This window comes from Epinephelus lanceolatus, chromosome 19 (genome assembly GCF_041903045.1).
Source record: "Epinephelus lanceolatus isolate andai-2023 chromosome 19, ASM4190304v1, whole genome shotgun sequence".
Lineage (NCBI taxonomy): Eukaryota > Metazoa > Chordata > Actinopteri > Perciformes > Serranidae > Epinephelus > Epinephelus lanceolatus.
The window spans coordinates 3,328,769-3,343,333 of NC_135752.1; the positions used below are offsets into that span (position 1 = coordinate 3,328,769).

General features: G+C 40.7%; 1 protein-coding gene across 2 annotated transcripts in view; it reads left to right on the forward strand.

Annotated features, from left to right (window-relative positions):
- The first annotated feature begins 6,799 nt into the window (after positions 1–6,799).
- The window catches only part of hmgcs1 (3-hydroxy-3-methylglutaryl-CoA synthase 1 (soluble)), a 30,496-nt gene continuing 22,730 nt past the window's right edge, over positions 6,800–14,565 (forward strand). The window contains exons 1-5 of one of the 2 annotated variants that reach the window (XM_078162227.1): positions 6,800–6,985; positions 8,447–8,895; positions 9,042–9,167; positions 9,679–9,843; positions 12,652–12,820. In XM_078162227.1, the coding sequence (XP_078018353.1) occupies positions 8,448–8,895; positions 9,042–9,167; positions 9,679–9,843; positions 12,652–12,820 (908 nt within the window). In that variant the 5' untranslated portion in view covers positions 6,800–6,985; position 8,447. The remainder of the gene's footprint in view (positions 6,986–8,446; positions 8,896–9,041; positions 9,168–9,678; positions 9,844–12,651; positions 12,821–14,565) is intronic. The other variant, XM_078162228.1, reaches the window with a different exon arrangement.

The following is a 14,565-nucleotide window of genomic DNA, read 5'->3' on the forward strand; positions in this document are numbered from 1 at the left end:
TGTAATCTCTATGACTTCCAGATAGGACAGAAGACGACCAAGAGGTGACTGTCAATGATTATCAGCTATGGGTCAATGGGATACCAGTGGCAGTAGCTTACAAACATATATGTCGCATTTGTTTTTTTTACTGTGCATTATTTATGGCCATGAATGCATTAAATAAATCTCTTATACACTCCTAAACATGAATAGCATATAAAGCAGTTTGTTTGTGCCCTTTCTTTCATATTGTCCTCTCACAAGTCGCCACCATGGTTTACTGTGCTGCGTGGGGATGCTCCAGCCGCTCAGAGAGAGGCATACGCATGTATGGTTTCCCCACTGATACAGAGAGGAGAAAAAAATGGTTGGCTCAGCTCAGCAGGAGCAATCTCACTGTAAATAAAAAATACAACAACAACAAAATATGTGAGGTAATCACATTCAAAACGCCTGTGTTTGCACTTTTTCCACAAACAAAGACCACATCACTGGGAAGCTTAGACTGATTTATTAAAAACAGGGAGGAGAGAAAGGCTTGCAAAACTCAGGGAGCTGAGACTCAGGATGAGGGCGCTGTGGCACTGCAGGGAGTCTCTAGGCTCGCCCTAATCCCTGTTCTTGTACTGAAAGAGAGGGGAAAAAAAGACAGAGGAGAAAGGGTTAGACATACCTTTCTAGGCTTGAATGGGAAATTTCCTTGAGATATGTGGTGTCAGGACCAAAAAGGGCAAGTTTAGGCTGAGGGCAAATGCCATACCCACCATCTTTGTGCATCGCATGGCAATCAAAAAGAGGAGGGCCCCTGCAACACGGTGCACCCCTGGATCTGTAAACATTGAGGTCATAGCTGCTGATCACAGCTACAGTGTCAACAGTGGCACAGGTATAATTCTGAACTCTTATTAACTCTAGTAATAGTTCTTATGTTGAAGTAATACTTATTTTGAATTCTTAAAAATTAACAGTCCCATGTCTTCTACTTACATCAGTTTAAAAGACTGAGGAAAGAGGTGAGGACACTGAGAGAGGGGAAAGTCTAAGTGAAGAAAGAGAGGATGTGGCTAGTGAGGAGAGAGAGGGAGAGCTGACACTACCCAGTGAGCCAGCAACCAGTCAGCTTACCAATGAGCCAGCAACCAGTCAGCTTACCAATGAGCCAGCAACCAGTCAGCTTACCAATGAGCCAGCAAACAGTCAGCTTACCAGTGAGCCAGCAAACAGTCAGCTTACCAATGAGCCAGCAACCAGTCAGCTTACCAATGAGCCAGCAACCAGTCAGCTTACCAATGAGCCAGCAAACAGTCAGCTTACCAGTGAGCCAGCAACAAGTCAGTTTATCAGCAAGCCAGCAACAAGTCAGCTTACCAGTAAGCCAGCAGCCAGTCAGTTGGACCTATTAAAAAAAATAAAGAAACAAGAAAATATCACCAGAAAAGCAAAGTCAGCACTGAAAAAAATAAGGACGGAAAATGCAGCTCTCAAGAAGGCAGTGGAAATTAGGGACAAAAAATAAAGAAAACTTTTTCAAAAGACCAAATGAAGGCATTAGGAAGACTAACCACAAAAGGGATGAAATGGAGCAATGAGACCGTTAAAAAGGCATTAAAAATCCGCTTTGCTGCTGGTCCACCAGGTTACAAAACCCTGCAAGAATTGCAGATTCCCCTACCAGGAATAAGAACCCAAACACTGCAAAGAAGGATGCAGTGTGTTAAATTTGAGCCTGGTGTGTTAACAGAGGTCTTTGATTTTCTAAAACTGAAGGTAGATGGACTAACCGAGCTTGAAAGGGAGTGTGTGTTGACCCTGGATGAAATGGCAGTTACACCCAGTGTGGAGCTCCACATGCTTACAGGCAAACTGTATGGTGATGTGACGTTACCAGGTCACACAGGAGTAGCCACACATGCTTGTGTGTTTATGTTGGCTGGAAACACAACAAGGTAGGAAGCAAGTAGTGGCATATCATTACAGTAGTAATTCGACAGATGGAGCAGAGTACAGGCCAATAATTATTGAAATTATAAAGAAGGCAGCATCCATCGGGCTACATGTGTTTAATGTCACCACTGACATGGGTAGCCCTAACCGGGCCATGTGGAAATCCTTTGGTGTCGACCACAAGACAACATCAGTGCCACATCCAGCAACACCAGACAGGCAGCTCCATTTCATGCCTGATGTCCCGCGTCTGGTGAAAAATCTAAAACGTGCCTTTGCCCGTGGACAGGTGTTTTGTATTCCACAGGATATTGTAAAAAAAAAAAGAGAACATCCCCACTAATGAGGCTTCAGTGGTCCCTATTAAGGACTTACTGACCTTTCAAGAAGGGATGGCATTAAAAATAGCTCTCCATCTCTCAGCTGCAGCCATTGAGCCAAGTCATTTCGAAAAGATGAAGGTTGGTCCTGCTCTAAATGTATTCAGTAAGGCAACAGGTGCTGGACTGAAATACATGTTGCAGCAAGAAAACCGCCCTCTGACATACATGACCACAGCGTGGCTGCTGGAGCAAGTTGATCATTGGTTTGATCTGATGTCATCTCACCATCCAATCACAGCCTTGAGCAGGATCAAAATGGAGGAGTACAAAAAGGCCATCACCTTCCTCCAGGACTTTGTCCATCTGTTCTGTGGGATGAAGATTGGTGAAAAGGGAGGTTGGAAGCCTGTTCAAACAGAGGTGATAATGGCAACAACATCGATATTGGCCATACAGGAGAAGATGTTGAATCAAGGACACAGGTTTGTGTTGACATCTAGGTTCACACAAGACTGCCTTGAAAATACATTCAGCTGTGTGAGATCTAAAAATCCTGTGCCAACTCCAGTGGAATTCCACCATGCACTGCAAATCATATCTGTGGGGCAGTTCCTCACAACCATCAGGTCAGGGAGCTACCAGGAAGATGACAATACCTTTTTGGCAGACTTCCTGGACACAGTGGAGCAAAATGTCACTCCGTCAGTCAGGGTGGAACAGCTGGTTGTACGCACACTATGAGTTTTGAAATTAAATAATCCCCATAAATTATAACCCCCCACTCGGTTACTGAAAAGGTTTTTATTATGTCTTGGTAGCAGGTTATTTCTTGCTTTAAACATTATTTGTGCAGATTGAAAATCCACAAGATCAAAAATATGTAATAACTTTGACTGTAAGAATAATGAGTGTGATCCGGTTACGCAGCTTTATGAATTATCCGTATTGCTCTTTTTTGGAGAATAGAAAGTGGATACAGTGATGTTTTGTAATTGTTGCCCCAAGCCTCTGCTTTGTAATTTAAATATGGTAAGACTAGTGAACAGTAGAGACTTTGTGATGATTTGTGGCCCAGAAACTGCTTTGCTTTGTTAGAAAGTAAAATGCTTCTCGACAGTTAAGTTTGTACATGTTGGATGTGGGATTTCCAGCTGATTTTCTCATCTATTGTCACCCCAAGGTATTTGATTTCATGCACTATTTCAACGTTTACCTCATCTAAAGTTACCAAATAACATTATTTATTATCATTTGTTCAATGATAATTTGTTTCTATCAAACCACATTTTTGACTTACACATTTCTCTACTGATATCCTTCAATAGTTCAAATTCTCTCCAGGGCAGAAAATATCTGTATCATCAGCAAACAATACCTCAAAACATTGGATAATTTGCATGTCATTAACATAAAAGACAAACAATTTAGGGCCTGGGGGATGGCAAAAGTAATGTCCAAACATGATGAGAACTCTCCCAACTTCACAAAATTGTTGTCCTTTACTAAAATAATTTTTAACCCAATATAGTACTACCCTCCTGATGCCATATTGTTCCCATTTATTAATCAATATGTGATGGTTGATTGTATTAAAGACATTTTTAAGATCGATAAATACCCCAGCAGCATATCTTTTGTGAGCAACAGAGTTTGTCATTTCTTCAGTTGATTCTATTAATGTGAGTATTGTTGATCTGTTTGATCTGAATCCACGTTGACTGTCAGTGAGGGAAAATTGTGCTTTTCTATGAATTTGTCTATCATTTACGAGTTTTTCTAGAATTTTGGAGAATTGTGGAAGTAAAGAGACAGGTCTGTAATTTGTGGAGTTGTGTTTGTTCCAAGTTTTGTACAGCAGAATGTTTTGTTTGTTTTTTTAAAGATTTTTTTTTTAGGCATTTTTGCCTTTATAGATTGGATAGCTAAGCGTGAAGGGGGGAGAGAGAGGGAGAGTACAATTTTTAGATAGGAATTGTGCAAATTTGCAGTCTTTTTTCAGCATTGGCAGTATAAAAACAAAATCGGGGAGTGCGGAAAATTGCCGCCTACCTACTTTTGTTTAAACAGAATGTGCCTTTTTCGGGGCAATGGGGGGCGTGAGCAAGTAACAAAACGTGTAGCTCAGCGTGTGGTGTAAACAGTGACGTGGGAGGGAAGCCGCGGCTGGTCAGGCGGCGATAGTCAGGCGGCGATTCTCTCGTAAATTGGCCCGTCCTTCACCGTCCCCGTCATCTGACGGTTAATGGCCTCTTCGTTTGCGAGGACAAGGAGGGCGCGCTATTCCTTGTCTTCTCAGTTGCTCATCTTTACAGTGTCTGCCAGGTTTACATTTCCCTCTTGCTACTAGCTGCTCGCTAATTCCTGCTATCAGCTGTTTCCTGTTTATCCACCGCCAGTGGCTCGCACGTGCGGCGTCATCAACAGCTCCTCCCACAAGTCATCAACAGCCCCTCCTGTTGCGGAAGGCTGCCTCGGTCTGTTTAAACTAAAAGGGTTCCACCAATATGTCTACCCTACGAGGCGGAAAATTGGGCGTACCCGGAGAAAATCCATGCTGTCACAGGGAGAACATGCAAACTCCTCACAGAAGGGCTCCCTCCTGGGACCGAACCAGGAACCCTCTTGCTGTGAAGCGACAGTGCTAACCACCACACCACCCATTATCATTATTATTATTATTAATGAAATACTTTTTTATAATAGTACTGTTTAGTATATCCCAGATTCGTCTTATATTGTTTGTGTTATTATTTAGTGCTCATTTTTATTATTATTATTTATTGCTGTTTCTTGTATTTTTTGTACTTTTTTTGCATGCCTATTTTTTAAAGTTTTTTAAATACTGAAATCTTTAATCTGACTCTTTCCCTTGACTGCTGTAACACTGGAATTTCTCAATTGTGGGATCAATAAAGGTGTATCTTATCTTAATTTCTTATAGAAATCTTACTTGCTTGATCTTATAACATTAGTTTTTAGTTTTTATATTTTTTATATTTATTTTCTGCCTCATTAATTCTGTGGTTTATAAAATCTCTGTAAAGTGTATTTTTCTTTTTGCAGGCATTTTGTAATCCCTTGGTGATCCATAGACAATATGTATATTTTAGTTTTCTGCTATGTTGTTTGAGTGGAGAATTTTTATCATATAACGACCTGAATATTCCTAAGAATGTTTTGTATGCACTGTCAATGTCTTTTTCTTGTTATATCATATCCCAATTTTGTGACAGTAAATCATTCTTTAGTGCATATATTGATTAGTCTGACCTCACTTGTCTGTATTCTGTTTTTATGTCTGGTTGATAATTCTTGAAGTTGCTATGATACATTGTAAAAACTGGTGGGTGATCACTAATGTGACCTATTAATAATCTGCTTACTGTTTTGTTTTCAATGTCATTGGTGAAAATATTATCTATTAGAGTGGGACAATGTGATGTTATTCTGCTGGTTCTGGTGTTTTTTTATATAGGCTCATACTGTACATTGTATTGATGAATTAATCTATCATTTTGTGCTTAAACAGGACAATATTGAAGTCTCTGCAAATGAAAATTGCTTTGTGACTCATTTTCGAAAATGTATTCTCCATCCATTCATTAAATACTTAAATACTAGAGCCTGGTGCTCTATATGTACAATATAATGAAACAATAATTAATCCATATCCATCATAATTGTACGATGGATAAACATAAGACTTGACTACTACCTGCAAAAAAAAGTCCCACATTTACCAGCCTCAACATTAAAGTGATTAACACATGAATGCATCAGTAGTTTTATTTGATCTGAAATGGACCTTTCTGAATGATGAGAAGCTTACTTTTACTTTTTGTTACTCTTGTACTTTTACCTGAGGAAAAGATGTGAGTACTTCCACCGGCACTGCAGCCCTTTGTCAAATCAGTCCATTAGCTCGATGCTAACACATAATAGGAATTACCAGTAAGGCACTACAGAAAATAAGCATCCCGATAATATTATCCTTACAAATTATGCATTTTTTCAAATGCTTAACAGAAAAAGAAATATGAGCTCATAAATTCCCCATGCTCACTGGAAACGAACTAATAGCATCTGACTTCTGTCCTTGTGTCCACTTGTAATTGTTAAAGATGAGAGTGCTATATGGCTTTGTGTTAGTCATGTTATATACAGAAAATGAATTAATATGATTTTACATGAAATGGAGTTGAATGGTAATAGTGCTTGCAGCATTACAAGGCTATCTGGGCATTGTTGGTCATCACCGGAAATTATATGAAAATAGTTAAAAAAACAAAACAAAAAAAACAACATAAAAATCAAAGAGGCGTATCCAATAACTATATGAAAGGACAGCTATTTTCATAGACACATCGCTTCGTACTTGAAGCGCTGCCCACTGCTGTGTCTACCGCGCCAGAAATTACTTTCACAGTGTGATTGGCTCCTTCTCTCTCACCAGACATCATACAACTCACACGATTGGATCACAGATGCGGTTCTGGCGCGTGGTTGCAATTCCTGATCTCCGATTGGCCGGAAACATGCAAGACTTGGTAGCGCCGCATGTTGTCTGAGCTGCGATTGGACAGGAAACCAGGTGCTTTTGTGCAGGGTGTACGCTGCCCAGTCATGGTCTTATAAAAATACAATACTGCCGGGCTGTTAGAGACTGGTGAGCCGGATACAAGTAGCCTACCAACGAGGTAGTGACTCTTACCATATCTAGAGTAAACTTCACACAGGTAAGAAGCCTCGTGTATCATCTGCAACTTCATATTTTTAATCCATAAGAAAGCACATAAGAAAATGTCATGGCATTTGTGTTTCTCTCTGTGTTCGAATCGTCTGTTTAGAAGAAGCCTGTTATCACGGGTGTCTTTGTGAAATCTTAATTCACACATAAATGTTAACTCACACAGCTACCACTTTTCTAACACAGTCGTTTTGCAAATGTGAGACACAAGCCAGCCTGTGTTAAATTAAGCTGCTGTTTGTGTATTCTACCCCCATGAGTTGGAAACAAGGACGCCGGTCCGTCAGCCATTTGGTCCGGGTTGTTATGTAGCTGGCTGAAATCATCTTGCTGTTTCTATGTATCCTAGCGAATTCGGTGTCCTGAGAAGGGATTTTGTCCAACTAAACTCTTTTAAACCCATGCCCACGTACTATTTTTGGCAACAAACAAGTCGTTTCTTACGTAATTGACGCTTCAATGCGATAAAGTCTAACGGGTTAAAGGTTGGTCGTACACGACTCAATTGCAGGAAATCCCGTTACCCTTTTACCCACTTTCGTCCGTATCTTGTCCCATGCACAAACTTTATGTAGCTGTTTAGGTAGGTATAATAAGCAATACAAGCTAAGAGCTACCTAGGTGTCAATCTTGAGACATAAGCCAGCTACCGTTGGCAACTTTCTGTGTAGTTTGTTGTCTTTTTTCCCGTCAACCTTAGCTAGTGGCGTGTAACGTACAACGAGACCGGGCGTTTAGTTGATGATAGTTTGGTAACGTTACACGTAATAGTGTGTCAACCACTGCAGTGGCTGTCTTACAACTAGTTAAATTATCTTTAAATAACGTACCAGTTGGTCAGTATTCTCAATAACCTTGCCAGATAGCTAACCCTACTTTAGCTTAATAACGTAAGCTGTAAGAGCTCCACGCTAACATTGGAACAACAACGCGAGCTCAGTGTCTCATAATGTTACCCAATGTCAGATGTTGCTTTGAAGCTCCAGTTTTGGTAGCTTGGTTTCAATTTACAGAGAAGTTATCGAACTGTAGTCTTCTGGAAACATGTTAAAGTGGCGGAAAAGCTAATTTGTGTGAGGGTGCTCCATGTTCTAAAATGGCTTGTGCTCTGTGATGGTGTTTAACGTTAGCATGAACTTACTGGATGGTACTAGTATTATTCAGACAAAGTATGATGCACCATGATCCACTTAATTTTATGACAGTTAAGGTTTTGGGAGATGTGGGCTGTGCATGTGTAGCGCTCTGTGTGTGTGTGTGTGTGTGTGTGTGTGTGTGTGTGTGAGTGATATATCTGCTGGCCTATTTATTCATTCATTCCAACATAAGCAGTAAGGAGGCATCGCAGGCATTTGGTTAATTGCTATAGTAATCCCAACAAGTAAAACACACAAATTATTTATCAGTTTATTAAAATACTGAACATGAAACCTCTTCTTAACCCATACAGGATGCCAGGATCAGCCCCAATCAGTTGTTTGGGCCCATGGCCCAAAGATGTGGGTATCATTGCCATGGAACTATACTTCCCGTCCCAGTATGTGGACCAGGCTGAGCTGGAGCAATTAGACTGTGTGCCAGCTGGTAAATACACTGTGGGCCTGGGCCAAGCTCGCATGGGCTTCTGTTCAGATCGCGAGGACATCAACTCTTTGTGCCTCACAGTGGTCCAGAGGCTGATGGAGAGGAATGACCTCTCTTATGACAGTGTGGGTCGACTGGAGGTCGGCACTGAGACCATCATTGACAAGTCCAAATCTGTCAAGACAGTTCTCATGCAGCTGTTTGAGGACTCTGGCAATACAGATGTGGAGGGCATTGACACTACAAATGCCTGCTACGGAGGTACCGCTGCACTCTTCAATGCTGTCAACTGGGTGGAGTCCAGCTCATGGGATGGTGAGTGAACAAAGTTGTGTAATGTTGATGTCTTTTCAGTATTACATAGTTTGCAGCTGTGGCTCTGGAGGCAGAGTGTAGAGAAGACGCTTTTGTACATAAAAAAATCCTGCCATTCCCCTTCTGCTCATGTTTCATTTCTGCAGGGCGTTATGCTTTGGTTGTTGCCGGTGACATTGCTGTCTACGCCACAGGAAGTGCCCGGCCAACAGGGGGTGCAGGTGCAGTGGCCATGTTGGTTGGGCCTAATGCTCCTCTGGCCTTTGAACGAGGTCAGTGAAGTGGTAACTGTTGTTGTGCACAATTAGTCAGGCAGCACACTTAAGTGACTGACATACTATCATATTAAGCTGATCCCATCATTCAAATGTTTACTCATTACTTAACTTTTGTAGCAGGTCACTGATTTAATTTTCTTGGCTGTTCAGTACAGAGACTAATGTCGTTAGGTACTTAGAAGGAACCTGTTGATAAGAGCCAGGCTCTCTGTAGTCTTCTGTAATTTTCTTTTCCTTGACAGTTGAGTGACTTTTACAGTGTGCACAGGTTAGATAAGTTATTGTTTGTGTTTATTTTACACTGAAATACAAAAACCTAGCTCTGTTATCCAGGAAGAGTTTATTAAAAGCAATACTTATAGGTGAGCATAAGACAAAAATTAATCAGTGAAAAGATGTTTTAAAGTTTAGCTAGCTTGGTGTAGACTGTGCAGTCATTTATAGATAGGAGTTATACATACAAAGGGGTTGAACTGAGGAGCCATCTGCTGTGACTGTGGTGCAGGTCTGCGAGGAACCCATATGCAGCATGCATATGACTTCTACAAGCCAGACCTGGTGTCAGAGTATCCTGTGGTCGATGGCAAGCTGTCAATAGAGTGCTATCTAAGTGCCTTGGACCGCTGCTACTCTGTGTATCGCAACAAGATCCATGCACAGTGGCAAAGAGGTGGGTTGAACTGTTGTCTGTAACCAATATAGACTGATCCTCCCAACTTATCGAAGTATATATGTAAGAAATAGTACAACACCAGGAGCCAAAGTTAGCCATCATCAGAGTACAGCTTTGAATTAAGCACCTGGACAGGAAAGATGTGCCTGTGTTTTGCATGCTTATCTTACAAAAGCCCCGTTTCCACCATGCAGTACGGTTCAGTTCAGTTCATACACATTTCTTCCATTGTGAAACGTTTTGGATGGTGCCAATGGAACTGTTCCGAAAAAACAATATTAGTGGATGATCACTCTTGCTCAGGGCTGAGTTGTGGCTGGTTATGGAACTTATGTAACTTCTGTTAACTTCTGAACCCACTGTTCATGCAGTGTCTTATATTAGTAAACTATAGCTATAAAATAAAAGGATGTTTTGCAGCCTCTAGCACGGTGAGTGCATCTTCAAGCACTTAAAAATATATATGTATATATCAACTGGATTATGTGAACTGCATATATTCTAAACCTCACTTGGAGAAAAAAAATAGGTTATGGAGTGTCGTTCCTGTGGGCTACAGCAACACCAAACCCCTGCGCTTGCCTGAGAAGGACTAAATACAAAGACCTGGTATTTTTAAATATCCCATCGAGAGAGACTCTCACTGCAGCCTGTTCTATTTTGTTCTGAAAATGTTAGCATGCAACCCTGTTCTGTGGATAAATGAGGTGCAGACTTCCCTCTGTGTCACTGGTGATGAGGAAATACAGCCAGTGCTGGACAGAGCAGTGAGTGACAACAACCCCGCCCACATTTAGCAGTACTATTTGCAATGGAAACGTTAAACAGACCTAGGGTCTAGGTACCATGTCTGAAAGGTTACTTTTGGTTCCAAAGGTACTATACCGAAAGTGTTTGGTGGAGACGGGGCTAAAGTGACTCATTCAGTCTCATTACTGCCCCATGTAATTATTCATCTGAAGACCTTTTTTTAAAACTCCTACAAATGCCATTCTAATGTTCCAGCAGAAAACCCCATTACAATTGCTACATAATAAGAGTAGTTGTAATATTACAATTGACAGTTAGAGTGTGATGCTTATTCTTTACCTGTTGTATTTTTTAGTCAAAGTATGTTTGTGTTGGAAAGGTGTTGTTACTGTCATGCATATGGACAAGAGTGTAGTGGAGGGACTGGTCAGATAATAGCCTGATTACAGTAGCTAAGAGGGTTTAGGACATTACCTGCTTGGTATGCTAATAAGTTTACCTCAGTTCAGTGACCATGAAGTAGTTTAATGAGATGAGCCTTAAACCTGACATGTCAACATGTACAACATCTGAGAACACGGGGCTATTAAAGACAGATTAGGAACCATTCACAAGCAGCACAACATTTTCACCTCTACTCTTGTGCTTTGGCAGCGCAAAGACACTATACACCAGCTCTGTTATGTTCCTGACTTTAGCCCTATTTGGACGGGATTAGTTTTACATAGGTACTTGGGGTAAAGTAATAATTACCAGAGATTTTAGTCCCGTCCGAATGTGCCATGTCAGTAATCATTACCGCACGATGTCAGTAAAGATTACCGCGACTTTTACCTTCTGTAAAAGGGTCCAGGACAATTACCTCAGGTAATACTAATCCCGCGCGAATAGACCAGCAGTAAATATGTGTGTTAGGACTGTCAAAAAAAAAAAAAATCGAAGTTAAAAATATATTCAAAAATATATATATTTTTTTTATAAGTTCGAACCTAAATTTGATAATTTGAATATCATTAATAATTAATAATTAATGAATACTATCAATAATGTTGTATATCACGGCGAATCCTGTTCGGGATGCAGAGGGAGGGAGAGTCGCCGACGGAGGAGCCCGCTGCACCAACACCACCCACTGCGCTGTCTGCGATGTGTAACCCGTTGGGGGAGACATACAGGGAGAGTGTTGCACCTGCTGCCTCCCTGCCTACCCTTTTTGAAGAAGAGATGAAACGTTACCAGAATGAGACACCTCCACGAGCCGACAGGGATCCACTCTTGTGGTGGAAAATTATGCACTGAAGTATCCAAACATTGCTCAGATAGCGAGGCAGAAGTTGATCATACCTGGCACTTCAGTGAGGTCAGAACAGGTGTTTTCATCCGAGTGTCACGTTCATATTGCGTCAGCAATAAGCATTTTATTTTTTGTGGGGTTTTTTTGTTAAAAAAAAAAAAAAAAAAATACTAATACTACTACTAATAATAATAATACATTCTATTATTATTCAAACTCTACTAAATTAATTTGAAAATATTCGAACTCAATTTCATGGTGCTTTTGACAGTCCTATCATACGCACATGACAGCAGGAGGGGATGGCGGTGCGTGAATGGATTTACCCCTCCCACTTGTAGTAGTAGTAGTAGTAGTAGTAGTAGTAGTTTTACTGATATTTCTTATCCCATGCGAATCGGCCATTAATATTACTGACGTCCTGTGGTAAAGTGACCTTACCCCACGTGGCCAGGTAAAACTAATCCCGTCTGAATAGTGCTTTTGACATGAGCTTTGTCATGTTGGGAATTTCTATCTAGCGCCGCATGCATGGTGAAGAGGTGGGAGGAGAGGTGCAACAAGATAAGAGTTGTATTCAGATAAAGCATAGTAAGGTGAATTGTTGGCATTTGGGTGAAAACTGTTCCCATTACTCTTTGCAGCTACACCATTGTAATGGAAGTCACTGTATTAGACCAAGCAAGGCAAGTAACATAGATTTAAAACAGGAAACAGTGTTTTCTAGGCTGACGTGGTCTAATCATTCTTCTTTTTGACAGAGGGCTCAGAGAAGCGTTTCAGCTTGGATGACTTTGGCTATCTAGTCTTCCATTCCCCATACTGCAAGCTGGTCCAGAAGTCATTGGCTAGACTGATGTTGAATGACTTTCTGAGCCACCCCTGCCCCAACACTGAGACGGGACCCTTCACAGGCCTTGATGCCTTCAGGTACACTCAGTAAATAAAACAGAGCCTGTTTATACCTGGTATTAACATGCGTCTTGGGTGATCAGTTGACAGTTCTAAATACAAGTGTAAATGACCACCAAGATGCATTGTGATCAGATTTTAGAGGAGGTCTGGGCCACATATAGTCAAATTCTTTCAGCAATGTGAATGCTAATTTGTTCGGGGCCACATTGAACAGTGCTCCACTGGATAAGAAAACTTTTGGTGGTGCAGTTGCACAGACACAGTTCAACAGTTGAACATCTGCCTGGTTATCACCAGCTAACTGCCGCAGCGACTATTAAACAGTCCCAACAGACTCTCACATTGAAAATGGCTTAACTCTGTTTTTAAACTCATTATTGACCGCATTAGTCTCCCAGCAGCACTTGTTTCATGATAAAGTAGAACAGCGTTCTACTTAGACTTATATCTTTTCTTTATTAGAAGGCCATATTTTAGCCTTGCAGGTGTTGCATACTGCAAACTTGTTATCCTCCTCAGACACTTTAATAAAATGCGGCCAACATAGTCTAGGTTGCCCGTACGAAAGCCCTTTCTGATGATACCAAACACATCATTGTGCTGTCATCCCATCACGCTGTAAATACAGATCAATTGTCTACGATATTAAAAACCTGAAGAATTTCTTCACAATCCATTTTACAGATCTTGTTATCAGTCACTTCATATAGTGAGAAATAATATTACTACTATTCTTCTATTATCTTAGATGTAAATATTGCATGTTTCTTGCAAATAAAACACATTTTTGACATTTTTGATTTTTGACTCACTTTGGATGAGTCAATGGAATTTCTTGCAGTAATGAAAAAATACTGGCAATCATGTCCACCTGGCACAAACCACATGTTTTGGACAACTGAAGTGACTGAGAATGTCCCACCATCATGGTTCTTATATTGCCAGATTCCAGAGAGTCTCCCCTCGTCATCAGAGTTGGGCAAGGGTTACTTTAAAAGTAATCAAAGTACTTTACTACGTTACTTTTTTTTAAAGTAACCAGTTTCTTTACTGCGTTACTCCCTTAGTAAAGTAACTCAAGTACTTTTAAAGTGCTTCCAACGTTACTCCCTGAGAAAAGTAACTCAAACACTTTTAAAGTACTTTTGAGTATTCTACATTTCCTATTGGGCAATGGACCACAGGGTGCAAAGCCCACATTATTTTGTCTCCAAAATTAAAGTTATGGACCACTTGCCCTTCACTGAGATCCAGTTCTCCCATCACAGCCATCACTTTGACCAGTAGAAACACAGAACGATCTGCTGCCGTAGACAACTGTATGACAACAACACCCCAGCATTTTAAATATTTCCTCTAGGGATGTTACCACACAGAGTAAAAGGGGGAAATGATAGTGTGAAACAGCAGACGCACTTTATCAACATCAACATAGACAGAGGCAGAGGCTCCCAGCTTCATTTGAAAGAGATTACAGTATAGACGGTCCGTTATTTATTAATCCCTCTGTGTTTTTATATTTTTACTTTTTATCAGCTCCCGTTGTCTTTATAAAGTTAACATATTGCGCCGTCATTTCAAACTCAACACTTCCTGAATTTCTTTCAGATTAAAAGCCCCTCATAACCTCGGCTGAGAAAATCCCTCCATTTTCTAAATACTTCAAATGTAGCTCCTGCCATCTGCTGACGCTTTTAGGTGACTACAACAACATTTCGGCTGGCACATGAACAGACACAGTGACTGAAATAATAGTAAAA